General features: G+C 42.8%; 1 protein-coding gene across 8 annotated transcripts; it reads left to right on the top strand.

The window, feature by feature from the left end:
• Nucleotides 1–414: 414 nt before the first annotated feature.
• LOC137427745 (uncharacterized) lies at nt 415–27,695 on the top strand. 8 transcript variants are annotated; one of them, XR_010984563.2, is made up of 7 exons: nt 415–763; nt 910–966; nt 1,076–1,132; nt 1,295–1,402; nt 2,664–2,786; nt 9,115–9,231; nt 25,589–25,610. XR_010984563.2 is itself a non-coding variant. In XM_078777803.1 (7 exons), exons 1-6 carry the CDS (start codon nt 586–588, stop codon nt 25,684–25,686), a joined length of 615 nt encoding a protein of 204 aa, XP_078633929.1. In that variant the 5' UTR covers nt 415–585; the 3' UTR covers nt 25,687–25,714; nt 27,303–27,695. The 8 variants fall into 8 exon arrangements, 6 of the variants coding, with proteins under 6 accessions (XP_078633929.1, XP_078633928.1, XP_078633927.1 ...); XR_013623447.1 differs by lacking the exon at nt 25,589–25,610 and adding an exon at nt 15,934–17,526; XM_078777803.1 differs by lacking the exon at nt 2,664–2,786 and adding an exon at nt 27,303–27,695 and having other exon boundaries at nt 25,589–25,714.

Below are 27,695 nucleotides of genomic sequence, written 5' to 3'. Positions count from 1 at the left end.
GGGCCGGGGTGGGGTGGGAATCTGGAAGACGTGAGGTGGGAGTCTGGAGGGATGGGCCAGGGTGGGGTGGGAATGTGGAGGAGGGAGGGGAAAGGGTGAGGAGGGAAAGGGTGAGGTGGGAGGTGGGAGTCTGGAGGGAGGAGCGAGGTAGGATGAGAGGAGGGACTCTGTGTTTCCTGGTACCTTTGCTCATTGTAAATATATGCCCGTTGCGAATCTGCTGTGATGGTGTTTTGGTTTCTTTGTTGGTGCCATTTCATTATTTGTTACACTTATTAATTTCCTTTATCAGCTGTTTTGTCCACAAAGGAATAAATGAGATGTCGGTGGAGGATCTCATTGTCGGTGTATATTTAAGCTGGGCTTGTACATCCTCCCTCCTTCCTTTTCACCTCTTGCTCTGTGAAAGTAAAACAAGAATTGTTGACATCCGATGTGTTCATTTTGGGAATAACATGTGTGTAACAATAACAACAATAGTTCACCTGAATTATTTTCATATCCACTGGTAATTTAATTTATTTTTGTGGTTGTGAAGAGACGAACGTTAACCGAGGGGTCAGTTGTGTAACCCTGTGGTGATTGATGGTCATGGATCGAGATCCCCCGATCTGCACCCACGATCCCAACTCCTCGGACTCCAAGTCGGTCTCTGATGGAGGGAACACGGGGGGTCCGGGAGGGGTCCATGGGATCTGCGGGTTCAGGATCCTGGACGTTCAGAAGCTTCGTGAAGGAGGGGACGGGACGGACCAGGAACCAGGTACGGGGTTCTCTCATGATGGAGAAACCACGTGGATAAATATGGAGGAGAGAAAATAAAGGAAGAGTTTAAAACTACAGTAGTTTGTTTTAAATTAACAACTCCGAGGTTGATGTTTGTTTAAAACAGGTTTTGTTTCTCTGCAGATCCTATAGTGGTGGTGAAGGTGGAACCTGAACCTGCAGGTGGTTTCCCCTCACCAGGTAAGAACCCATAATAACATTGTACAAGTTGAAGATGACGATACTGGATGATGGGAATGGCGGGATCGGGTGTTGAGTTTGGTTTCAGACTCGATATTTCTTGTTGTAGATTTAAATGAGGAGGTGAAGGTGAAACTTGAACTTGGGGAGAATTGTTCTTCACAAGGCAAGTCCAGAACGACATTTAAACATTTATTCGTCGAATTTAAACTGAGTTTTCAATTTATTATTTGTTATTTTATCAATGAGAAAACTATTTGAATTCCCACAAGATGTACTCGGTATTTAAAATCCTCCAGGGCCGTGACGTCATTCCATTTCCCCTCAGATGAAACAGGTCGAGTGATACACCAAGGTTTCCATGGTAACGTTCCTCCGATGTTGAACATCACTCATGTGAAGGAAGAACCGTGTGAAGATTCCTTCATAACAGAAGGTGAGCAGTGAAGGAAACTCCGAATCATTCCCAAGTGTTTTTCACCGAATGACCGGTTTATAACACACTCCCTTTGTTGTGTTTAATTTTGCCTAAAATGTCATAGAAGTGGAAAACCTCATTTTTTCGAAGCCCAGGTCTCCCTGTCCAACCTCAACCCTCAGGTTTGGGAAGCTTAATCAGTGCCTCAATTGTAGCTCCAGCAATGCCCAGCCTGATACGCAGCTCTCCCCACGTGCTGAAGAAGAGCACCTTATAATGGTGGAATATTTATCACATCTCGACCTTTAGTTGCGCACAGTCTAGCTTAATTTACACAATATATAAAACTTGTCTTGTCGTGCAAAAGAACTACGAATCTCTCGGGTGTGTTCATCGCAACATCGACATATGTCAGTTCTGGATGTTTCATCATCGCAGATGAAACGGATTTCAATGACCTGTCTGTCTTCGGAACAGAATAATCCAGCTTGTTTTCTGTCACAGGTGGCACCTGTGTGTATGACATGGGCATCCTTGATTTATTGGGCAGGCTAGTAGGCACCGACGCAGTGTTGTCTTCAGACCCTTCTAGCTTGGTGATGGGCTCAAGTGCTTTGATCTGGTCAGTATCGGTGAAGTGTTAGAATACCGCGATCACCGTCCCGTTAAATGAGCCCCTAGCTGTACTTTGATGATTGATATTGTCTACTGCAGATGTGGTGAACACATTTCTTCAGCTTCGGTGGGCACACGGTGTTTAACTTTTCATAATACTTGCGAATGTTGGTACCCATATCTGTTGCGATTTCTGTAAGTCAATTCATAAGACATTGATAAGCCCAAGTCAAAAAGTGTCTCAACTACTCGTTTCCGGGTCTTGTTGTGAATGAGGACCAAGTAATGTAAGTCTGTCGCTGTAGAGCCAAATTCTGTTATCAGACCTGCAGGATTGTCATTTTGTTCAGATGTTTTTGGTCTGGCTGCAGCATTTTACAGGCCGACCAAGCACTTCGAATCATACTTTGTTTTGCTGGCGCCAAAGTTTCCAAAGGAGACTTTTGCTAAGGGTCGCTCATCAAGCAATTTTGTGGCGCGTCATTTGACTCTCACCAATCGTTTTCGTCATTGTCTCGTGCAATGGTTCAGACAAACTCACAGGTTTGTCACAAAAGAAGCACACTGCGTTTTCGATAATGTTCTGTTGTCGAGAAGTCGTTGACCCCTTGCTTTTCGACACATTCACCAGCGGAATCTGTGTTCATGTTTTTCCTCTTCACAGCTCGTTGAAGTCTGGTTTTACTGTACAGAAGCCTGCAAGCAGTGTGGAATTTGGTGGAATGTTGTTGCAGCACGGCCTCTATGCCATCTCCATCATTTAATCTCAAAATGTCGATCATTTTTGGTAGGCATCCAGCGGTGTTAAAAACAATAATATCCTCCTCAAGACTGCTATATACTGCACCGACATCACCGCATTTTGTAACAGCTGGTCATCATAGCTTGTCATTCTTATCTTCTTGGAAAATAACACATTTTGCCCAATCTGTTTGTATACCTACGGCTGTTGCCGTTTAGATGACATCGTGTCCTGAAAAAAAAAGAAGCAAAATAACCATTTTAACTTCTGCTTATAGGGCATATATTTGTAGTTGGGGAAGCAAAAGGTTTATGACAGTGAGTAGAGTGTGGCAACATCATATTCATGAGGTAGCCTACCTGAATTATTTTGGAAACTTTTTTTTGGAATTGTTTTTTGTTTTTTTTGGAATTTGTTTTTTGGAATTATTTTGGTAACTTGGAAAGTAGGGTGGTTCTTAGCTCCATAAGGCAAAAAAAAAAAAATTGAATTTTTTACTCCTAACCTTTAATTTTTTTTGGTCTTGAGGTAAAACTTCTGCCTGTGAAATATTTTTTGAATGCATCAAGTTTTAGGGGTTGCACAGTGACTCATTGTTGCCAGCCACTCAATGTTTGTGCCCGATAAGCGTTGTGCCCGATGAGCGTTGATTTCCTGCAATCGGGAAACCTCTTGCAATGTTCTGTCACAACTTGAAGCAGATACTGGGTTTGCTGTTCATCCCTTGTCAGGAGACGATTGTACTCTTCAATGAGAGCAACTGCATACACCAGAGTACAGCTGTACTGTATTCGATTAACTTAAAAACGACTTCAGAACGTGCAGTACATAGCAAGGTCATAGGTCAACTGTAATGGTCAAAATCACAAGTATAGCAGCGGAGAATAAATAATCAACTCCAAACATTTATGCGAGCCAAATATGTGAAATTACAAACTCCGTGTGCAACCCCTAAATTTAGTCCAAATGGCTTGAAATTTCACCACAAGGGTTTTTTCATACAAATTTTTTTTAATGTGAGGAGCATGACTTTTCTAACTTTCATTTTTAATAACCACCCCCATTGGAAAGGTACAGTCACGTGAAAAAGTAATACACCCCATGTAAAGTTTTGACTTTTTCAACATATTTCAACATACAGCTATTTGATCTTCATTTCAACAATATTGATAGATAATGGTGATATAATATAACAAATATCATGAAACATTTACATTTTGTAGTCCATTGTATAATTTAAACAAACGTAAATGCAAATTTCGCATGTGGAAAAAGTAAGTATGAACTTCCCCATTCGTTTGATTTCCCGGGCAGATTGTTCCCCTATTTCCCGCAATTTGTCCTCCATCCTATTTTCCAACCCCATTAACCCATTTTTCACCTCTTTTATCCCGTTGTCTAACCCCTCAAAATTATTGTCTAACTTCCCAAATTTCTTGTCTAACCCCTCACCGGTACCCCTCGCTTCGTCCCTCATTGCCCCCATTTGGCCCTCTAATCGCTCACCCTGAGCATCCATCCGGTTCCCCAAGTCCTTCCTCAGGTCTTCACTTGTCTGGACCATGAGCGCCCTTATTTGTATCATAAAGAGGTCCCAATTCACCGGTGCTGCTACGGTCACGGGCGCCGCCAGATTTGGTGCCGCTTCGCGCACCTCACCACACCTCACTTCAGTCGGATAGGCATCTTTGACCATGCCTGCTTTCTCTGGGAGTGAGGGAAGGGGATAGTGGTGGGTATGGGTTAGTGGTGGTGGTGGTGGTGGTGGTGGTGGTGGTGGATCAGGAGTTGTGGGGTGATGGGGAATTGTGGAGGGGAATGGGTGAATGGTGCTGGGGGGATGTTGGGTGAGGTCAGCCAAATATACTTTGTGCTCTGACTGAATATATACTGTAAATCAGAAGTCAGAACCCAACACCTAAAAATATAAAGGAACTGAGCACAAACTTAGATTTATTTTAAATTATCAGTTAGGGCTGGAAGGGAAGGTGAACACATATTTATCAAAAACTGGATGGGATAGTTGAACTGCCAGCCTTACAGAGCAGACATACCCCCAATATACCGCTTCCCTTAGACTTCCGGTCGAGTTTTTACGTCGTTTATTTTCTATTATGCATATCTCGATCTCGATTAATCAAGTCAAAGTAACAAAAAAGGTAGGGCTGATGAATACAGGTAAGTCGCAGAATGTGTTTATTAGGTTAGCTTTATAAATATATATAAACAACATGACAAAATCTGTTAAAGAAAATTTGAAGAAGACGTTTTGGTCACAAATATACATACCTAAACATTTACGTTTGCTCCATTGTTAGCGATTTAATTAATTTAGCCTTGAATGATTTGACAAGACTGAATAATTAAGGTCCAAACTCGTTCAGAAGACAATAGTTGATTTTAATGACACATTGGAGTCCTCAATTCACTGATAATCAATTCAAATCAACACAAAAAACGAATATCACCCCGCCGGCTCAGAACACCACATTCAACACACAGAATGAATCAAGTTCTCCCCGATCTTCAGCAGCATGGCTATTTATGGTCAGAGATGAAAGGACAGGTCAAATAAGGTTTAAAGAGATAACAAGCATTGCGTGATTCTTCCACATCTTTGATCGAATCAGGCCCATGATGTTGGAACATATACTGTACACATGTGCCTCTCACCGGCATACCTGGTCGACTTATTGAACAACAACTCCCCATTCTGACAACAAAATAAGTCTCTCTAGCAAAAATGCAAGGATCTTACCTTTGCACAATATTTGCAGTCCTAACCTCCAATCTCACAAAAATCACAAGCACAATGTACGCGCACAATTACCACATACAAGACCTATGACCACAATATAAATCGAATATCGTATAAACCCAACCAGAATTTGTACTTTTTTCCAGATCAATTCAAATCAGGAATATCAACACAAATCCTTATTACCTTCAATGAACTCAAAAGTACAAATGAAATCAAACAATTCAAAGACAGATCGAATCAACAGTCACAAATCACTTTTCCAATCAACACAAATGAAATCCAATATCCGATTCCAGGAATCGAATCCAACGAATCAAATCATTAAATCAAAAGTAAGCAGCATACACAGAAAGGCAACAATCAGCTCAACATCAGACATCAAATCATTAAGTCCCCCTTAAAGAAGGAGTCAAATCAAGACAACAAAAACCACAATCAATTCAGATCTAAAATCAGAAATCGAAAACAATCAGAGGAAGGAACAACCAACAACAATTAAAGCAACAATTTATCCAAAGCCACAATTATTTCAACACCAGTGTACCAGATAAATCAAATCAGGAAGAATGCAATTCACCATGCACACAACACAATTTTATACCATAAGCGGTTCACTGACACCAAGTCCAGATCGATATCGGCAACCAAGCTTAAACACACAACTGTCACCTTACTGTGACAAATAAGCAACCAACTCACTTCACACTACACCAAATAACTGTTCACCACCCCTTCTCCTGCAGCAAGAGTAAGTGAGTGAAACAGTTATAACCACCGCGACAAAATGCGGACACCTGTGTTTAACGGTCGAAGCCAGATCAGACCAGATCTGTCCTACCTCATCAAACACACCAGGGTATTTCACGCGATCAAACGTCCAGTGTACCCACGAACCAAATCTTTAGAACCAGATCACACACCAGATCACACACCAAATCACACACCGTTTGATTCCAAAACCGAATCAGATCAAATCACACATCACTGAACATTACACCTGTACATAATAAAGCAAACAGTTAAACAGGTAAACACACACTTTACACAATACACAGTCATTTAAATCAGCAATTGGTTCTTTTTATACTTTACCAGGTGACTTTTGGAGAGAGAAGAGATCATAGAACGCAAGAGGTGAAGACCATTAATCAGGGTACAAATTGTCTCTTTTCTTACCTTCAATCTCAATCGAACTGTTGGGAATTCACCTCCAGTTACTCTGTTCTCCTCTCGATGCTCCAAGCCTCCTTCAGTATCCTTGTCAAACGGTCGCCATTAATTGTTAGGGATTTAATTAATTTAGCCTTGAATGATTTGACAAGACTCAATAATTAAGATCCAAACTCGTTCAGAAGACAATAGTCGATTTTAATGACACATGGGCGTCCTCATTTCACTGATAATCAATTCAAATCAACACAAAAAAACGAATATCACCACGCCAGCTCACCACGCCAGCATACAAACCTATTTGTAATATTGGGGATACTATTTATTTGTAATGCTAAAAAGGTCCAAGTGGCCTAAAGCTCTAAATGGTGAAGGGTCCAAGCTGGTCTAATGGGTCTAAAGTGTCCTATGGGTCTGTGGTCTTTAATGGTTCTCGGGGTCTTTGTGTCTTTTGGGGCCTCTCGGTCTTTGGGGTATTTTGGGTATTTTGGTTTTTTAAGGGTATTTTGGGTCTTCAGTGTCTTTTTGATCTTTTGGTTCTTCTGGGTCTTCAAAGTGTGTTGGATCTTCAGGTTCTTTAACGGTATTTTCGGTCTTTAAGGGTCTTGGTAGTCTTAAGGGTCTTGGGGAACTTAAAAAGTCTTCAAAGGTCTAAGGGGTCTCAGCAGTCTAAAGGGCCGAGAGGTATATTTCAACAGTACGTAATAGATAGGCAGGATGCAACTGATGTTCAAACAGTACGTAATTAATTGATATACAAGTCACCTGGCTTCACCGTCTCACGGCTTCACTGACCGTGTTTTTTGGTTTTTGTTACATATTTATGTGAATGTATGGGAATTACCATTCAGGTTGCTTATCCGTGTGTATTATATTAAGGGTTGTTGTGATGGGAGGGTCAGGAGCCCTTCGGAACCAGTGGCCGGAAACGGAAGTGGCCGGAAACGGAAGAAGAAAAGACACGAGGAGAAAAAGGACGGGGATTCTTCTTCCTCGCCCCGCGACGACGAGAAGGTGGAATCGACCTTGCGCTGCGCGGAAAACCGGGGCGTTCCGAAACCCGTTTGGCGAGAGGAGTTACCTGGCCGCGTAATTACCTTTGGACACGTGAAGTCCCCGTGAGTTCGTGCACGGAACGTACGGGTCGGACTTTGGAGCCTCGCACGCGTTACAAACCGCGCTCGGTTTTGCCCGTCTACAAGGACGCGTACGGGTCGCACTTTGGAGCCTCGCAGGCGTTGCAAATCGCGTTTGGGTTTCGCCCCATCTACAAGGACGCGTACGGGTCGCACGTTGAGCCTCGCTCGCGTTGCAAACCGCGTTTTGGTTTGCCCCGTTGCTTGGCAAGGAGGTGCGCTGCAACAGCTGTCCCCGGTACGAGACGGCACGTTGGAGCACGTCCGCCCGGGGTTCGTTCAACCGCCCGAGTGCGGTGACGGTGACTATCCTCTTGGTCAAGAGGGGCCCAGAGACATTGTGCGGGACCGAGACCAAAAGGGTTTCGTGAGTACTCCCCGGGACACACATGTATAAGATGGCCATCTTAATCCTAGGGAATTGATTGTGAATTGGGAATTGGTGAGGATTATGTATTGTTGATTGCTCGGGGAAAATCTCTGTGGTTGTGTCATTGAAATATTGTTGATGGTTGTGTCATTGAAATTGTTTGGTATCATTACCCTTGAAATATATCCTTGAACGGCAGTTGTCTCTTGGGTGAAATTCATATGGCTTGCGTGGCGAAAGCGCATATATAATACAGCTTTCTGGCGAAGTTCCTCTCACGGTCCGGGGGTCACTGAGACCAGGTATTCACCGAGGGGACCACGTAACAGTTTTATATATATTTGCAGAAGTTTTATATATATCTACTATTTCTACTGTTGTCCTAATAGTGAAGACTCCATCTACATCTCTTTCTCTCTCTCTCTCTCTCTCTCTCTCTCTCTCTCTCTGTCTCTGTCTCTGTCTCTGTCTCTGTCTCTGTCTCTCACTCTCACAACATGGACAAACTTTTAACCACTCATCCAAACTTCCTTTTCCTCATATGTAGTGATTTCATTTGTCACAGCAGGTTCAGGGTTCCAGTGAACCTTTTTATTTATTATTTATATTGGTTGTATATTCCTGAGATTACATAAAATACTTGTCTGTATTAAGGAAACCTACATTGAGGACGACAAACTTGTGTAAGGAGCATATAGAAAAAAAAACTCCAATATTTTGTTGTTGGCTTTACTCAATGATAACGATTTGTTTTATTTTACGTAATCGGTTGTAGAGTAGCGTCAATCGGTTACATGCATTCATAATCAAGACAATGCATTCTACTTTTTCTGTGAGAGAAATCTATTGAAATTGTACTGCAAAGAATATTGTAAAGATGGGATAATTTTTAAAACATAAACGTTTTTTGTCTTCCTTTTCTTTCTTATGTTGCAGAGACATCTGTGGAGTATCCTGTAATCTTGTTTTCATGCAACAACGTATTGAAAAGAAACATGGATAAGAGAAGGAGAACCTCGTTTGCTGTGAAGAAATGTGAAATGAATCACATTGGTGAGAATGTACAACAAGGTGCTATTTTTGAAAAAGCTTTCACAAGTTCTGCATCTACCTTAAAAATGCCTGAGACCACTCAAACTGACGAAAAGCTGCACACGTGTTCTCTTTGTGAAAAATGCTTCACAACTTCTTCTTTTCTAAAAGTACATGAGATGATTCACACGGGAAAGAAACCACACCGATGTTCTTTCTGCAAAAGAGCATTTAAAACTTCTACTCTGCAAAGCAAACATGAGATTATTCATGCTGATGAAAAGCCACACAGGTGTACCGTTTGTTGTAAAGCTTTCACAACATCATTTGCATTAAGCACACATGGTCTGATTCACGTGACAGAAAAGCCACATGAATGTTCAGTTTGTCGAAAATCTTTTCTGTCCCTATCACACTTAAGGAAGCATGAAATTATTCACACAGCAGAAAAGCCACACCAATGTTCTTTTTGTAAAAAATCCTTCTTGTCCTCGTATGACCTAACGAGACATGCTTTTGTCCACAGGGGTGAAAAGCAGCACAAATGTTCCCTTTGTCAAAAATCCTTCATATCCTCATACGATCTAAATAGACATTATTTCATTCACAAAGGAGAAAAGCCACACACGTGTTCTGTTTGTAAAAAATCCTTTATATCCTCATCCGAACTAAAGAGACACAATAAGATTCACAGTGGGGAAAAGCTGCACAAATGTTCCGTTTGTGAGAAATCCTTTTCATCTTCATCCTACCTCAAGATACATGACATGATTCATAGGGGAGAAAAGCCACACAAATGTTCTGTTTGTCAAAAGTCCTTTATATCCTCATCCAATCTAAACAGACATGATTTCATTCACAGTGGGGAAAAGCCATACAAATGTTCTGTTTGTAAAAAATCGTTTATATTGCCATCCCACCTCAAGAAACATGAAATGAATCACTGGAGAGAAAGGCCACACAAATGTTCTCTTTGTCAAAAATCATTTTCATTCCCATGCCATCTCAAGAAACATGAGATGAATCATCGTCAGGAAAAGCCACACAAATGTTCTGTTTGTAAAAAATCCTTCTCATCCTCATACGAACTAAAAAGACATGATTTTGTTCACAGTGGGGAAAAGCCACATAAATGTTCTATTTGTCAAAAATCTTTTATATGCAGATCTGAACTAAACAGACATGATTTCATTCACAGGACAGAAAAGCCACACAAATGTTCTCTTTGTGAAAAATCCTTTATATGCAGATCTGAACTACAAAGACATGATTTGATTCACAGAGGAGAAATGTCACACAAATGCTCTGTTTGTGAGAAAGCTTTTACATCTTCATCCTACCTCATGATACATGAGATGATTCATGCTGGAGAAAAGCCACACAAATGTTCTGTTTGTAAAAAATCCTTCATATCCTCATATGACCTAAGGAGACATGATTTTGTTCACAGTGGAGAAAAGCCACACAAATGTTCTGTTTGTGAAAAATCTTTTGTATTCCCATCCCTCCTCGAAAAACACGAGATTATTCACAGTGGGGACAAGCTGCACAAATGTTCTGTTTGTAAAAAATCCTTTTCATTCCCATGCCATCTCAAGAAACATGAGATGAATCACAGTGGAGAAAAGCCATATAAATGTTCTGTTTGTAAAAAATCCTTTATGTCGTCACACGACCTAAAGAGACATGATTTTGTTCACAGTGGAGAAAAGCCACACAAATGTTCTGTTTGTCAAAAATCCTTTATATGCAGATCCGAACTAAAGAGACATGATTTCACTCATAAGGGAGAAAAGCCACACAAATGTTCTGTTTGTAAAAAATCCTTCGTATCCACATATGACCTAAAGAGACATGATTTCGTTCACAGTGGAGAGAAGCTGCACAAATGTTCTGTTTGTGAAAAATCGTTTGCATTCCCATCGCTCCTTGAAAAACACGAGATTATTCACAGTGGGGACAAGCCGCACAAATGTTCTGTTTGTAAAAAATCCTTTTCGTTCCCATGTCATCTCAAGAAACATGAGATGAATCACAGTGGAGAAAAGCCGTATCAATGTTCTCTTTGTAAAAAATCCTTTATATCGTCACACGATCTAAAGAGACATGATTTCGTTCACAGTGGAGAAAAGCCACACAAATGTTCTGTTTGTCAAAAATCCTTTATATGCAGATCCGAACTAAAGAGACATGATTTCACTCATAAGGGAGAACAGCCACACAAATGTTCTGTTTGTCAAAAATCCTTTATATCCACATCCAAACTGAAGAGACATGATTTGATTCACAGGGGAGAAAAGCTGCACAAATGTTCTGTTTGTCCAAAATCTTTTATGTCCCCATCCCCCTTAAAGAAGCACGAGATGATTCACATGGGAGAAAAGCCACACAAATGTTCTGTTTGTCAAAAATCCTTCATATCCTCATACAAACTAAAGAGACATGATTTGATTCACAGAGAAGAAAAGCCACACAAATGTTCTCTTTGTCAAAAATCCTTTATATCCTCATACGACCTAAAAAGACACGATTTCATTCACAGGGAAGAAAATCTGCACAAATGTTCTTTTTGTGAAAAGACTTTCAAAACATCAGCACATTTGAAGACCCATATTAATATTCACGAGGATTCAAAAGCACATATCTGTTCTCATTGCAAGAAATGCTTCACATTGTCATCTTACTTAAAGAAACATGAAATGATTCACAAGGGAGAAAAGTCACTCAAATGCTCTTTTTGCAACAAAGCCTTCACATCTGCGTATTGCCTAAAGAAACATGAAATGATTCACATGGGTGACAATCCCAACAAGTGCTCCATTTGCGATAAAGGTTTCACAACTCCGTATTACTTACAAGTACATGAGTTTAATCACACTCGGAAATCATCACCTCATTTGCATCTCAAGTGCACAAATACATCACAGAAGATTAAAGAAAAATGAGTTGCCTGACAATCCAGACACCCAAGCAGCTGAACACCAGCAGGTAAATGACCCCAGAATGTATAAATTAACATAAATAAATATGATTGAAAAAGATAATGGGATATCACTGTGAGCTATTTATTTTATCTTTTACACTATTCAAAACTTGGCTTTTGGAAGAATGGGATGGAGGGGGAAAGGGCACTAAATATGATTGTGGCAACAGGTGGACAATGCAATGAATTAACGGGAAAGCGTGGAAGAGCAAAACCAAGATGGGAACCTGTAACCAAGGAGGAGAGATTTAAAGAGGGTTAATGGCCTGAGAAAACATTGTGGTTTGTGTTTTGTTTGTTTGTTTGTTTATATAGTCAAGGCTCATGGAAGAGCTAGTACACTGAACTGATCAAGACGTAACAGACGAAAACAGGATGCAAAATATGTATGCTTGGGGTGGACAAAATAGATGCAGAAGGACACTCTAAGGAGGGAAAACTGGAAAATTAGAAGGAGGAGGTATTTGGGTGGGGTTAATGAGGTTTGAAATGATGATTGTTTTGGATTGGGGACAATCTGGAGGGAAGAATGAGATTGAAGAGGATGTGTAAGTTGATGCCACAGGTGGGGAAAAAATGAGCAAATAAGTGGAGGTGAACAGTGATCCTGGATTTAGGTAGTTTCATCAGAAGGGGGTTGATCATGGACCATGTGAGCCCTGCAGAAACCTGAGGGGGACAAAGCACAGAAAGAGCAGAGGGTGTAAGTCCAGAAAGGAGGTACTGGAAGACAGAGAGACCACCGACCTGTCTGTGATGGCGAAGTGATAAGTTTATGGACTCAATTTCATTGCGGGAGATTCTAATAATTTTAAAGGCCTTGGTTTCCAGAGCATTAAGCTGAGCAAGATGTGAGGCAGGGGAGCCAGCCCAGAGGGGTGAAAAGTAGTCCATCAAGCTGCAGATGAAAGCTTTGTATGTGGTGAGGAGCTGAGTTGTGCTAACGAAAGACTTCGCATGGCGGAGGATGCCCAGAAAGATCATGGCAGATAGTGAGACCCAAAAGCTTGAGTGACAGAACTTCTTCAAGAGGATTGTTGAGAAAGTAGATGGGAGGGTTTTCCAGACGGTCTTTTCGGAGAGATATAGTGGGAGAGTGAGATTTCTCAAGGATTGAAAGACATGTTCCATTTGTTTGATCAGTTCGTGATTTTTATCCAGGTCTGCAGAGAGTGAAGAGGCTGCTGCCTGCCGATCTGAGGGTTAACATATGGAGTGGCAGAGGGTGGAGTCATCAGCAAAAAGATAAAGAGGATTTTCCAGAGAGATCATTGATGAAAATCAGGAATAGGACTGGGCCCAGAACACTGCTGTGGGGCATTAGGTTTGCTGTGAATTGTTGGCTCAAAGCTATGGAGGGAAGAGTGGGGTTAAGCTAATGCAAGAAGAAGGTTCCACAGGGGCAAGAAAGATGATGAAATTCGTGGAAGTGAGAGTCAGCCTTTGCTTTGGATTCTGAAGGCAAACAAGTATTCTGTTGTTTGAGGGACATGTACATCTTCCAGGGTGTGGGTTGGAGGGCTAAAAAGTAGAGCAAGAAGAGAGGCAGGAGACAATGAGAAGTAACAAATCAAATTGCTGTCGAAGAGCGGTAGGCCTTATGCACTTTCCTCTGATCTGTCGAGCATCCGTTCAAATGTTGACCCAGCTATGAAGTAGGAAGAGTAGGTGAGCTGTTGCCAGCACCATAAACAAATTACAAATTTCTTCACTTTCATTTGAGTATCCACTGTCAAAGTAGTGACTCGTCCAGATTATAACCCCAAGCAGCTTAGCAAAAAATGCTGCTTCTGCCTCACTATGCACATATTGCGCAAGGAGGAAAATAATATGAATAAATATTATGGGGGGATTTTAAAGATCACTCAAAATTTAATAAAGCCTCATAAGTTGAACATAATTATAGTCTCCACTGCAAGTGATCGCATCCGTCTTGGCAGGAAGTGAACAGGAAGGATTAGCTTCGCAACCACACACATGCTCTGTATTTTATATTACAGACAAATATATTCATTTAATTGTACTTTGGAAAGGTTAAATTTGCTGTTAAGTTTCCTGTTAAATAACTACAACAAAGGATATTCCTGTTCTACGTGTTGAGATATTCTCTGCTGAACTCCCTAAACTATTAGTTGTACCTGCCTGTCGAACATTGCACTTTACTTGTTTTCTTGGCGACGATATAATAGATGATGCTTGTATTACCTCATTGGCACCATTTTGGGGATTTACTTGCTATTTCTAGAAGGCACTCTGCATGATGACCGAGCTTAATCATTCCTCAAACTTCTACTGTCCTTCAACCAAATGGTCCTTTCGGTCTCGGACTTCATCATTTATGGTATATCTGTGACAGCAGAATTCGGTTCTTCTCTATGCTTCGGTGATTCACCTTCTGAGGACTTTAGATGTGACTGCATGTATTAGCTTCACCATTTGTGCAGACCTCTTGGTTTTTGATAATTCCAACAGGGCTCACCGCTGACCTCTCACACATTTATAACCCACTGGGTTTAATGTGCGCACTCCTTGATTACGCTGAGTTGCCACTTCCAGAGTCATGAGTTTTTGTATGGGTGCATTGCTGTATGTGACTTTCATACTTGTTTAATTTGGGGATTGTTATGAAAGTGATTTATTGATGCATTTGACAAATATTATTGCACTTCAGGTAGACATGACGAATTATTAAATATTTATTATAATGTTACTCTTCTGTCACCTGTCATGTGTTGGTTGTGTGGAAGAAAAAGTCAGTCTTCACTCAGGTTCTAGCGTAACAAAGGAGAATCTTTTATTACATGCGCACGGAGAGAGATACACAGTATAATACCGGACAATGAATCGCTCTGATTCAAAGCTCTAGTCAGGGGCTTTTTATACTCATTTGATAAACAAGGGTGGGGGCACAAGGAATGCAGAGGTCAATATGGATATGCTCTCAAGGTCATAAACCGAGATAAAAACATGTGTGTGGGCAAAGTGTGAGGGCACATGTGTGTGGGCAAAGCCATAAAAATTGAGCCAGGCAGGGTTAACAAAAGAATGAATGTGGCCGCCGTGGGCAGAGCAGAGGTCGCACAATAAACCGATTCATGGCGTGCTGAGAGAAAGTCAAACAGTCGGGAGATAGGGTGCTCTAACATTGTTCTCAAGCAGATATGGTAGGAGATGAAACGATGAAAGTCATCAGCAAGATAATGGTTAATGCATTCCATTCTCCAAGCTACAGCTGTCTGCACGAATATCCCCTTCCACTGGCACCAGAGAAACACTTCAATAGCAGAATATGTAAAAGTTCAATCATATACATGTATTTAGTTTCCAATGGAACTTATTGTATGTTTCTAAATGGACATAACAAAACATTATTATTAAAAGTGTATATGTTTCAAGCACAAATGTAACAAGATAAATTAATACTTTATGTTTCTAATAGGATTCTTTCAATTACAGTCCGCTACATAGATTTAGTATGTAATTAATATACGATGTCATGTGGGCTGAATTCTTTTATTTATTAAACTGGTTATAACTAGTAATGCTTCACTGAGAGGTCCGCACAGACTTTAAGAGAAAAAACACTTCTACATTTTGCCTTTTGTCCTTTAAAGGACAATATTATGTCATTATATAATTAACTGAAAATTCCATGTAAGCCCCGAATGAGCATCTGTTTCCAGGGCATCTCTAAGCACTAATCACTGAGCCCAGCCCTTCATGTCGTCATCACTCTCCAGACGAGCTGGGATGCTTCAGGTGGTTACGCGACTGAGCCTGCTTTAGGCCATCCCTCCAGTGGGAGAGTTCTACCCACCAAGGGTGATCCAGCCATTTTCAACACACCTGGGTGTATGGTGTAAGGGACAAGGCTGATAAGTGCATGAAGGATGACATTTGTCCATAGTCACAAAACATGCTCATCACTATGACTGCACAATTTTGCACAACTCATAAAATTCCTCATTAAGATCAGGATCCTTATAAGGAGATGTTTGGTGAGAAACCATGGCAGCTGTAGTGGTTTTCCTCTTAAAGCAGGAGAAAATCAGTGAGGGCAATGCAGTAGTAGCACATTTGAAAAGTACTATGGTAACAACAAGTAATACTAGTCCAATAAAAACCCAATGCAATAATTTTGCCCACCATCTTCCAACGATCCCTTTTAGCTAGGAAAATATTCCATCATCTGTATAATAATTGTGGAACTTAGTTCATTTTTCTTTAATTTTTTCTGTCAAACTTGTAATGTGTTCTGATTTGTCTGGGATATAAGTACAGCATTCAGACCCAATAACTGCACAGGTTCCACCTTGTGCAGAAAGTACCAAATCCAAAGCGATCCGATTTTGCATAGCTCCTGTTCACATAGCAATCATTTTTGCATTAATATCCACTAGACTGTCTGCAGTTTCATTAGCAAGCAGTTCCAATACAGCTGCCATATTTACAAGTTTGTCGGCCACCTTCCAACTTCCGTACTGAGGAACGTTTTTTAACTGAGGAACGAGGAACTGATGAACGATTTAAAAGTCCATTCAGTTTTAGTAATGCCTCACTTAATTTGATTTGAAATGGAGAATGGGTAAGTAAATGTGTATGAGGTACCACATAACCTAAAAAACAAGAACCTGTCCAATTAATTGGAAGCCATGGGTCGGCTCGGTTTCCACAAGTATAATAAGTGTTGTTCAGTGCTACTTGTGGTCTCATTGCACGGCTTTCTGTAATATAATTTTTGCACTCTGACTTGCCCAACATTATTTTCTCCGATGACTTCTGCATTAAACATAATTCTGGTTTTTGTTTTATTTGTCTTACCACATAATATGGTGGCATTTTACTGAAATTAAAGTTAGGCCAGTACCACTTACTAAGGTTTCATCATTGGATACAGTTCCTAGTATCAATTGTTGTTTTCATTACTGCTGTTTGGTCTATCCATTTTCTTCCATTTCTTTATTATGGTTATTATTGTTATTACCATACTGATTTTTCCGTTGCATCCATCTTATAAAATATCCACGCCACTCTTTCCATTTAAACTTTTAAAGGATACTGCTTGCTAACAGTGGTATTCCATTCTTCATTGAATGAGGTACGTGAGTACAAACCCAACAGCTACTCTTATTCAAAATCTTAGCATGTTGTAGAGAGATAGCCAAGTAAGTGGTAATTCCATGTATGCCGTGTTTTGTTTTGTTTTGTATACAAGATCGAGTCTCGTGTAAGAGCTAACATTAATCACAAAAAAAACAAATGGACACATAAAACATATTGTTGTGGATATGAGAATTGTGTTTTTTTATTGTGTAATAAATTGTAAAATATCACCCTCCTTCCTCCAGTTGTTGTGTATAAAGGTCAAAGGGCGTCCCTTAGTTAGGTCATATACCATCACGTTAGCCAATCATAGATTTCCTCCTTGTTGGTAGTTATTTCCTTATTCTGTGTATTAGGTTAAGGCTTTGTCTTCCATTAATTAATACTCCATTGCACCGAATTCAAATAGAGTAGATTCCCTTTCATTCCCATTCCTAAAGCCTTTACTACCAACTGCATTTGCCTCCATTGAGCACGCGGTCGGCTCGGAGAAGAAAGGCGTGTCTCCACCTCGTCATAGAGCGGAGGAGTGAGCCAGCCCTTGCCGACCAACCCAGAACGAGGGGTTTGGCTTTGAGAGGGCGTGGGGAGAACCGTCGAGTAGGTTCGCGAAGGTTGAAGGGCGTGGCCTATATAACCCGCACCACGACGCCCCCACCAAGAGATGCGCTGGAGATGAGCTACGAAGATGAGTCCAGATGAGCTACGGAGATAAGATACGGCAGAGGAGGAGTCCGGAAAAAGCACGCGACGTCCCCACGGCGGCAAAAAGCAGGAGATTGAGGGAGAGAGATGCACAAAAGAGTCCACCGCAGCTTGTGAACAAACCGCAGCTTTGAACCAACGGCAGGTTTAGCCACCGCAGCTTGGAGCGTCGACGGCGGTGACGGCAGTTGCGCCCAAGAAGCCACGTCGCCGTGCGGAGACGATTGGGGAGAGTCGGCGGCTGCTCAACTCGAGCCGGGATCACACCCACCACCCGCATCCTTCCAGCTCTGTGGACCACTTGGACCTTCCCCTCCTTCCAGCCAATCGTTCCTGCCTTCATTTCCCCATTCGTGTGAGTTTGATTGTCGTCCGTTTTGTGTGTCTCGTCCTGGGTATAATTAAGACTGTAGGTAAGCTAGCGTTGCACTGTGTCTCCTTGATTCCTTCTGTCTTTATTTTATTATCTTTCCTTCTTCCTTGGTTATTTTGGTCCTGTAAATAGTAGGAATAAATATAGTAGCATTTTCAAACCTTTTTGCCTTCGCCTTCCTCTTCTTCACATCCGTGTCGTCTTTGTGATTTCCCTCATTGGACACCTGTGGCACGATTTTGGCCAACGTTTAAGGAATCGGGTCTAGTCTTGGTAAACGGCTCACGCCGCGGTTCGCTTCGCTCGGCGCAACATCCATTATGCTGCGGCCGTGAGCGGGGGGTGTTCCTTCGCGTACCGGGAAGCGCTGGTATTTAGGTCATAGGACTTGTGGGCCTAAAACCCTACCCAGCGCCGACCGGGCGTGGCGTCATACCCCCGGGACCACGTCGGTCAGTAACAGACGAGGGGCTTAATCCCCCCTCGATAACGGGAACCGAGGCCGACATCGGGTTCCGCAACAATATAATAAATGGAGCGGGAGACAAGATGGGTAGATAGAGGGAAGCACACAAATACAACAGTAGAGAACAGGGACAACTGGAGATCTATTGGAGGGAGAGGGCTTGGGGGGCGAGGTAAAGGGGGGAGGGGGATTGGAGGGGTATAAAACACATGGACACTGCTCGAACTTCCAGGAAAGAAGTTGGTATTTCAAAAAAAAGTGGGTCTGGCGTGAATTAACGGGGGTAGAAAAGATCAAGGTTTTGGATGGGGGAAGATAAGAGATGGTGGCGAACAACTGTTTTAAAGACCTGGAGGGAGGAGTGGGATTGAAGAGAGTGAGGGAGTTTGTTCAAGAGGTGGGAGAAAAGAGGAATGAAAGAGTGAAGGCGAGCAGAGAGTCTTCATTTTGGCAGTTTCACCAGTCTGGATGTGAATGTGCCTTTCTACTTTCTGCTAAATCCATTTTATTCATATTGTTACGTATTACTTCACCAAACCCCGGTTACGGTGCACCTCAGAGTCTCAAGAGGGAACACGGCAGAAAGATTTATTATTTTGCGTTTTCTAATAAACCGTGGTAAAACCACACCAATGCAATTGTAGAACAAACAAGTAATTGTATAAAGAACTCTCACATACACAATAATAACACTATTAAAGAAATTACAATGAAAATGTCACTTGCACCAAATGAACAATACATGTGATGGTACCATCATTCCCCAATGCTCTCAAAGCAATAAACTCACAATACGCCAACCGTGAGTGGAATGTAACATTCCCCAAAGTCAATGCATGGATCCCCACGCTGGTTGGAGGTCGAGGTCGTGCAGAACGGCAAATCAATAGGCAGGTATTGGCGTGACTGTGGATGAGGAGTTATGAGGTGAGAGGTCGATATGGTAATTGAGCCGATATGGAAACCAACGGCAATCAACACGATGAGGTCGATACGGAAATCCCAACGGCAAAAAAGGATGCACCAAGCGGAGAGCCTCTTCTTCTGCGAGGACAAAATGGCATATAGGCCTGTAATGGAGGTGCTTGATTTCTCCAACGGCGACTCACACTTGGTGTTAAAACCTGAGACACAGGTTTAATTGCACTCGCAATATATGATGATGTTGATGGCAATCCCTTTCCCAGGAAGCCTCAACTCATTCGCGACCAATATCAAAAAGGTCCGCTCGCAGCCTCAACGCGATGCATGGCTGTATCTCTATCATGGCCGTTCTCCTCCTCCTCCTCCTTCCGGTTCTTTGCTGTGTTTTCTTTTTCCTCCACAAACATTTATTTTTACTTTTTATTAAAGTCATCTCCATTTCACACAAAAATCTTAACACCAAAATTACCTGACACTAAAAATCCCACATGTATATAATAACAACAAAGGCGGAAGTGACGGATCTGTGACACTATGTACATGACAAAATAACTTGGTGAGTAGTTGCGGGTGTGTGAAAATCACTTTCTTGATGAATATACATGTAAGCATCTGCATTATCATTTGTTGGTCCTATTGACCATCTATCAAGCATAATAAAATGAGTGGAGTGATCAAACAAATGACAAGAAAGTGTCGAAGAAGAATTAATTTTCCTCATGTCGTGAATTTGAAATATTTATTGATCCGTGCATGGGAAAGAGTAGACCAGAAATCACAATGCAGAATACCAATGAATAACAAAACTCCAGTCTACTCTCTAAGTTTGGGCAAAATAACATGGTTTTGAATATAGAGAGAAGAACAAAGGAACAAGCAGTGTCTGGTAATGCTCAAAGGCTATGTTTCACAGGCACACACTCATAAGGACATCCAGGAAATTAAAAAGATAAGCATATAAAAAGTTATTGGAGAAGTGATCCAATCAGAGAGCTTGGGAAACGTATGGAGTAAAGGTTATTTCCAATTCATCCAATAAGAGGTTAGTAAACAGGCTTTACGACATGGAGTACAGAAGGCACAAACTGTTATCCCATTTGCAGGTGTCAGATGAAAAGTCGTTTCCCAAGGCTGATTGCTCAAAAAGAATGTGTTTTGCCCAAACCCCAGATTCTATGCCTTACAGGATATTTTATTAATAAATGTCCCACTAATATATATTTATTTCATTTGTGATATATAAAAGAGTATATAGTGAATTCTAATCGACTACATAAGTGATTATGGAGACATGGAAATTGAAAAGGCTTGTTTGAGAATGGCCCAAGCAGGGCTGTGTGAAGTTTATTGGCAACAACCAGTTTGATTTCCTCACACCAAGGATTTAACTTTATTTGATCAATTAAGCAGTATTTGGCATTGGTTGGGTTATAGTTGGTTACACTTCCACAATAGGCATTCATAGTAGTCACTGGGCGGCCATTTAGAAGTCCTCGAGATTGCCAGTGCTGTGGGCTCTTTTGCAGTGTGAGTTATGAATCCATATCACTCAGCCCTGACATTTCACAGCAGTATGAGTTGTCAGCAAGACTTTATAGGGCCCAGTCCACCTTGGTTGCAGGGCGTTCTTTCTCTTGTGAGTTTTTACATATACAAAGTCACTAGGTTTGAAGCTGTGGCAGTCAGCGGTAGCTGGCTCCGGCAGTGCTTCCTTCATCTGTGAATAAACACTCTTGACAGCCCGGTTCAAAGCAATACAAAAGTTTAACATTATATCCCGCTTACAAAGAGTCCCGCTTCCGGTCCGGTATGAAGAGGACGCAGGCGTCACATGCTCGCCGCTTCTTCGACCGGGCCACTGTCAGTTGCTTGCTTTTTTGGTGGTCGTGCGGATTTTTTGGCCATTGAGTCTGCCCTCTGCATAGCCCCGGCTCTGCTCCCTGCTTCGCCTGCCCGGCTCCTTCGCCTGCTCGCTGTTTCCTCGGGCACGCTCTCGTGGGTTGTGACCATCGCAGCGGTTTGGTGGCGGTTTCCCGCCGTGATCTAGATTTGTAGCGGCAGCGGTCGATTGCCGCTGCATTTGCCGCTTTGCTGTGATCAACCTTGGCCTCGTGATCGTCTCTTTGCTCCTGCCTGCCCTCTGCTTGGTCCCGGCTCTGCTCCTGGCTTCACCTACCTGGCTCCTTCGTTTCCTCGGGCCCGCTCCCGTGGGTTGGGACCATTGTTTCACCTCCTCAACCTTGGCCTCGTCTCGTCTCTCCGCTCCTGCCTGGCATGGCTCTGCGGTACTCCGCCGCAAGGCTCCTTCTGCTCAATACCCGCTCCACCCCATCATGCATCTCTGCCATCAAATCAAATGGACTCCTCCGACGACCCAGGTACATTCACCGTGGCTCCGGTCGTAAGTTTGTATATTTGCAATCAGGTCACTCCATCCCCGTCCTCTGGTCGGCTCAGCGCACTCCCACTCATCGTCCCAGCGCATCTGGTCACAGCAACGCACAGGATCGCACCTCCTGCCTACGAACCCTGGCTAAATCACCTGAATTCATCCCTGCTGTTCAAAACAACATCAAGCTCACCCTGTTCAACACCCGGTCCCTCAACAACAAATGCCTCATCCTGAACGAATACATCCTGGATAACAAACTGGACTTTCTCTGTCTCACCGAAACCTGGCAACAACCTCTGGACTACTACACACTCAACGTCACCACACCCAATGGATATTCCTACGTCCATAAACCAAGCTCGGAGGGCCGAGGTGGTGGAATTGCCGTTATCCACCGTCAAGACATCAGGACCAGCCTCATCCCCATCGCCTCATCCTCATCATTTGAACACCTGGCTTTTAAACTCTCTGGTCGCACGCAGTCAGTCATGGCTGTCGTCTACCGCCCTCCCAAACCACACCCATCATTCCTGTCTGACTTCTCCTACTTTCTGAACCAGCTATGTTCCCTATCCCCCTCAATCATCCTTGGTGATTTCAATATCCACATGGACTCCACTGACTCCACAATAAGCACTGACTTCACTGATTTACTCACCTGCTTTAACCTCACTCAACAGGTCGACTTTCCTACCCATATCCGTGGTCACATTTTGGACCTTGTCTGCTCCACTGGATTAAATTTGCACCATCTCTCTGGCTCCGACCTCACCCTCTCTGACCACTTAGCTATCACTATGACCATCAACATCCCCACCCCAACACCAAGACATTATCGCACTATCACCTTCCGTCAGCTAAACGCTCTTTCACCTACCTCATTCTCATCCACCCTCTCTGAAAAAATGTCCACTTCTCCCTTCGTTGACCTCCACACCCCTTCCGACCTCACTGACTACTACAACCACACTCTCTCCTCCTGCCTTGACCAGCTTGCGCCTGTAAAAACAAAAACAGCTTCTTTCACCCATTCTGCTCCCTGGTTTCCCCCCGAACTCCGCCTGATGAAAACTCGTGCTCGCCAACTTGAAAGACTCCGCAATAAAACGGGTCTCACAGTTCACTCCCAAGCCTACAAGGACCACCTACAACACTACAAAGATGCCCTCTCCTGCACCCGCTCCGCCTACTACTCTCAAATTATCCACTATGGCTCTGGAAACCCAAAAGCACTCTTCTCGACAATAAACAAACTCCTCCGCCCCCTGAACACCACCACCCAGTCATTCACAGTAGACAACTGCATCTCCTTCCTCTCTTTCTTCCAACACAAAATTGACAACATCTACAACAGCTTGACCACCGCCGCACCCGCTCCCCCTCCAACCACCTGCCGCCCCTTGTCCTGCCATCCCCTGTCTCGGTTCTCCCCAATCTCCCCTACTGACCTCTCTGAACTCCTCATAGGAATGAAAACTGCCACCTGCACTCTTGACCCCATCCCCTCCAGCTTTGTCAAGGCCTCCCTCCCTGCTCTCTCTCCACTTATCATTGCAACAATAAACTCCTCCCTGTCTACAGGCATCGTCCCACCTTCCCTCAAAATTGCTGCTGTTACCCCCATTCTAAAAAAACCTGGTCTAAACCCTGACACCCGAAACAACTTCAGACCCATCTCCAACCTACCCTTTCTGTCAAAAGTTTTGGAACGCGCTGTAGCCACTCAACTCAAACATCACCTCTCTGCCAATAACCTGTATGAAACATTCCAATCCGGATTCCGCTCCAACCACAGTACTGAAACTGCTCTCCTCAAAATCACCAACGACCTTCTCCTCTCCTCTGACGCTGGCAACCTCAACATTCTCGTCCTCCTCGACCTCAGCGCTGCCTTTGACACCATCGATCACACCATCCTCCTCACCCGACTTGAATCCACCTTTAATGTTACCGGCACTGCCCTCTCTTGGATTAAATCATACCTCTCTGACAGACGCCAGTTCATCTCCATCAATAACTGCAAATCCCCCACTGCTCCCCTCCCCCAAGGTGTCCCCCAAGGTTAAGTTCTTGGCTCCCTCCTCTTCATCCTTTACCTGTCCCCCCTCGGTCACTTGATCCGCCGTCTTGGTCTCCAATTCCACTGCTTCGCCGATGACATCCAGCTTTTCATCTCCACCAAGTCCGTCTCCACCGACACCCACTCTATCCTGACAAACTGCATCACTGAAATAAAATCCTGGCTTCAAATCAACTTCCTCAAGCTTAACTGTGATAAATCTGAAATAATCATCATTGGCCCAAAAACGCTCACAAAATCCACCCATAATTTTGCCCTCAACATCGACGGTATCCCAGTATCCACCTCCCCTCACATCCGGAATCTTGGCGTCATCTTTGACCAAACCCTCTCCTTCGACAAATACACTAAACAGATCACAAAGTCAGCCTTCTTTCACCTGAAAAACATTGCCCATCTCCGCTCATCCCTCTCCTCCACGGCTGCAGAAACCCTCACCCACGCCTTCATCACCTCCCGTCTGGACTACTGCAATAGCCTCCTCTATGGTTCACCCTCAAAAATCACCAATAAACTCCAATACATTCAGAACTCCGCTGCCCGTCTACTCACCCATTCCCGGACCCGTGACCACATCACCCCCGTCCTTTACAAGCTTCACTGGCTCCCCATCCCCCAGAGAATCCAGTACAAAATCCTCCTCTTGACATACAAAGCCCTCCATAACCTGGCCCCATCCTACCTGGCTGACCTCCTCTCCAGACACACTCCCACCCGCAACCTCCGCTCTGTTGGTACCAACCTCCTGACCCCCTCCATCCGGACCAAATTCAGATCCTGGGGGGACAGGGCCTTCTCCATCGCTGCTCCCACCCTCTGGAACTCACTACCTCACACCATCAGAGACTCCTCTTCACTCACCACATTCAAAACATCACTAAAGACCCACCTGTTCAACACGGCATTCAACATTCAACCCACAGCATTTAACCCCTGACTATCTCTTCTCCTTCTCCCTCCTTTTGCTTTAAATATTTCCCTATTGATTCTTGTCTTTTTGCAATTGTGGTTTTCATGTATTGTTATGCATTATGTTTTCCACTCTGTCAAAGCGCCTTTGGGCTACTTGAAAAGCGCTATACAAAATAAATGAATTATTATTATTATTATTATTATTATTATATCATCCATTTGATTTATATCCATTTATTTTACTGTTAACAGGGCTGAGTATGGCAACCTCATTGGTCTTCCCATTATAATTTAATGTGGAGACAACCACATTTTTCTATTAGAGGTTGATCTCATTGCCATCAGAGTAATACTAGTCCTATTAGTATTTGGGCAGTTGGTATTGCATCTGGCCATTTTAACCCAGTTTGGCTACCAATTTTGGCGAGTTTATTTTTCAGGGACCCATTTTGCCTTTCTACCACTCCTGCTGACTGAGGGTGGTAAGGACAATGGAAATGCTGCTGAATCTGTAAGGCTTTACACAGCTTGCTGCTGAATCTTTCCTTTATCACCTGACCCATAAAGTGAGTCCCTCTATCACTTGAGAGTTTGCAATGTATGACAAATCTGCAAATGAAATATCTCATCATTATCTTAACCACTGTGCTAGCATCTGCCTTTCTGCAGGGGTATGCCGCAACCCATTTAGAAAACCTATTGACTACTGCTCGAATGAACTCATACCCACAACACTTTGACATTTTCACAAAACCAATTTGAATATGTGCAAAAGGCCCCATGGGCAGAGGTGTGCTCCTGGAACCATCTGAGGTCCCTTCCCAGGATTATGTTCTTGATAAATTTGACACATCCCACAAGATTGTTCTGCGATTGGGGTAAATATTGGGGCATACCATTGCTTTGCAATAGAGGAACACACCCCATTTGCTCGTATGGCCAGCACCATGTGCCAGACGAGCAAGCCATGGTAACAAAGCTTGTGGAGCCATTACACGGTCATCGTGTGACTTCCATAGCTTAGAATCCTCATCAAATTTGCATCCTGATGTTACCCATCTATCTCTCTCTGCCTTATCAATGGCTGCCTGTAAAGCAACTACATTGTCAAGAGAAGAAGCAATTGCGGCTGGTATTTAAACATGTTGAGACACCAATAGGGCGTTTTGGGAAATGGCCGCGGCTTTAGCAGATCCGTCTGCTCTAGCATTTACCTTAGAAATGTCAAAAACCACCAGTGTGGGCATCGTATTTTATGACTGCAATTTGGGAGGGAAAAAGGAGTGCCGGAGGATGTTAGAAATCCTCGTTCACGCCATAAGGCACCAAAATCATGAACCACTCCATATGCATACTGCGATCAGTGTAAATTGTCGCAATTTGTCCTTCTGCTAAGCAACATGCATGAGTTAAAGCGAACACCTCAGCTTGTTGGGCGGAACAATTAGTAGGCAATTTTCCGCTTTTAATTACTTCATAGTCGGAACAAATACTTTTCTTTTCTTTTTTTATAGTCGGAACAAACTGCGTAACCTGACAGTAAAGAACCATCAATTTGCGTGAGAGGATGAACCATGAACATACAAAATCAACTGAATTTGGAATGGGTGTATCTTTCAAATCAAGGCGGGGTAGACACGTATGGGTTATGTGGAAGTCCATTTTGGACTTCCAAATATTTCTCTTTCTCGTAGGCAAGTTATTACCTGCGTCTCTAAATTCGATATTTGTTCCCCACCCCAAATTAATTGTCAGGGCTCGTGAGATAAACACTCTAATTCCTTATGATTGTAGAAATACTTTAGTGATAATTCTTTTTATTAATCTGAAGGATGTTGCATTATAGTTTATAGGAATTGTATGGTGATGGGGTTTGAAATACCTTATGATACATATGGGAATGAGTGGTCACATTGTATCAGGCGTCTGCAATCTCAGGGATTGATCTGTTCTGCAAAGGCCATTGACCACAAATTTGCATTAGAACAAATGCTTACCTCCCTTCAAGTTTGAAGTCATTGTACTATTTCGTCTAACGTTTGTCTTGTGACGCTATTTGTTTAAATTGAGTTCAGCGGAGAGTGCAGTGGCGCCAGCCGGGTGAAGACATTGCCTTTGTAATGGAAACCGCATCTACACATCTCTCTTTTGCAGCACTGTGTAAATACCAGCTTCAGAGATGGGGTTTGAGAAATGCTTTATCTCATCTTACTGGTGACTCATGGTGCCTCAATGATGCAATTCCCATTGTGTTTCTTGCTGACCAACTCGTAAAAGAATGTCTGACTTGGTGTTATCAGGAGCTCTTTGTCCCCCTATCTTCCCCCTCCCTTCACACTTCCACTTCAAAGACAGCCCGACCCTGCTTCGTCCTGTTTCCTCATTCACTATGAAGGGAGTGAAGTCAGCCAATTCATTGGAAGATTTGCTGTATACGTTTGTGTTGAATCCTGTTTGGGTACGCCGGCATAGTACTGTTAAACTGTGTTGTAATCCTTGTTATATTAGAGTGAATCTTCTCCAGAGAATTAAATCTTTAACATTGTT

The sequence above is a fragment of the Myxine glutinosa genome, chromosome 5, assembly GCF_964187855.1.
Source record: "Myxine glutinosa chromosome 5, kmMyxGlut1.1, whole genome shotgun sequence".
In the NCBI taxonomy this organism is placed as follows: Eukaryota; Metazoa; Chordata; class Myxini; order Myxiniformes; family Myxinidae; genus Myxine; species Myxine glutinosa.
The sequence above is the reverse complement of the archived record's forward strand: the minus strand, read 5'-3'. Positions and strand labels throughout refer to the sequence as shown.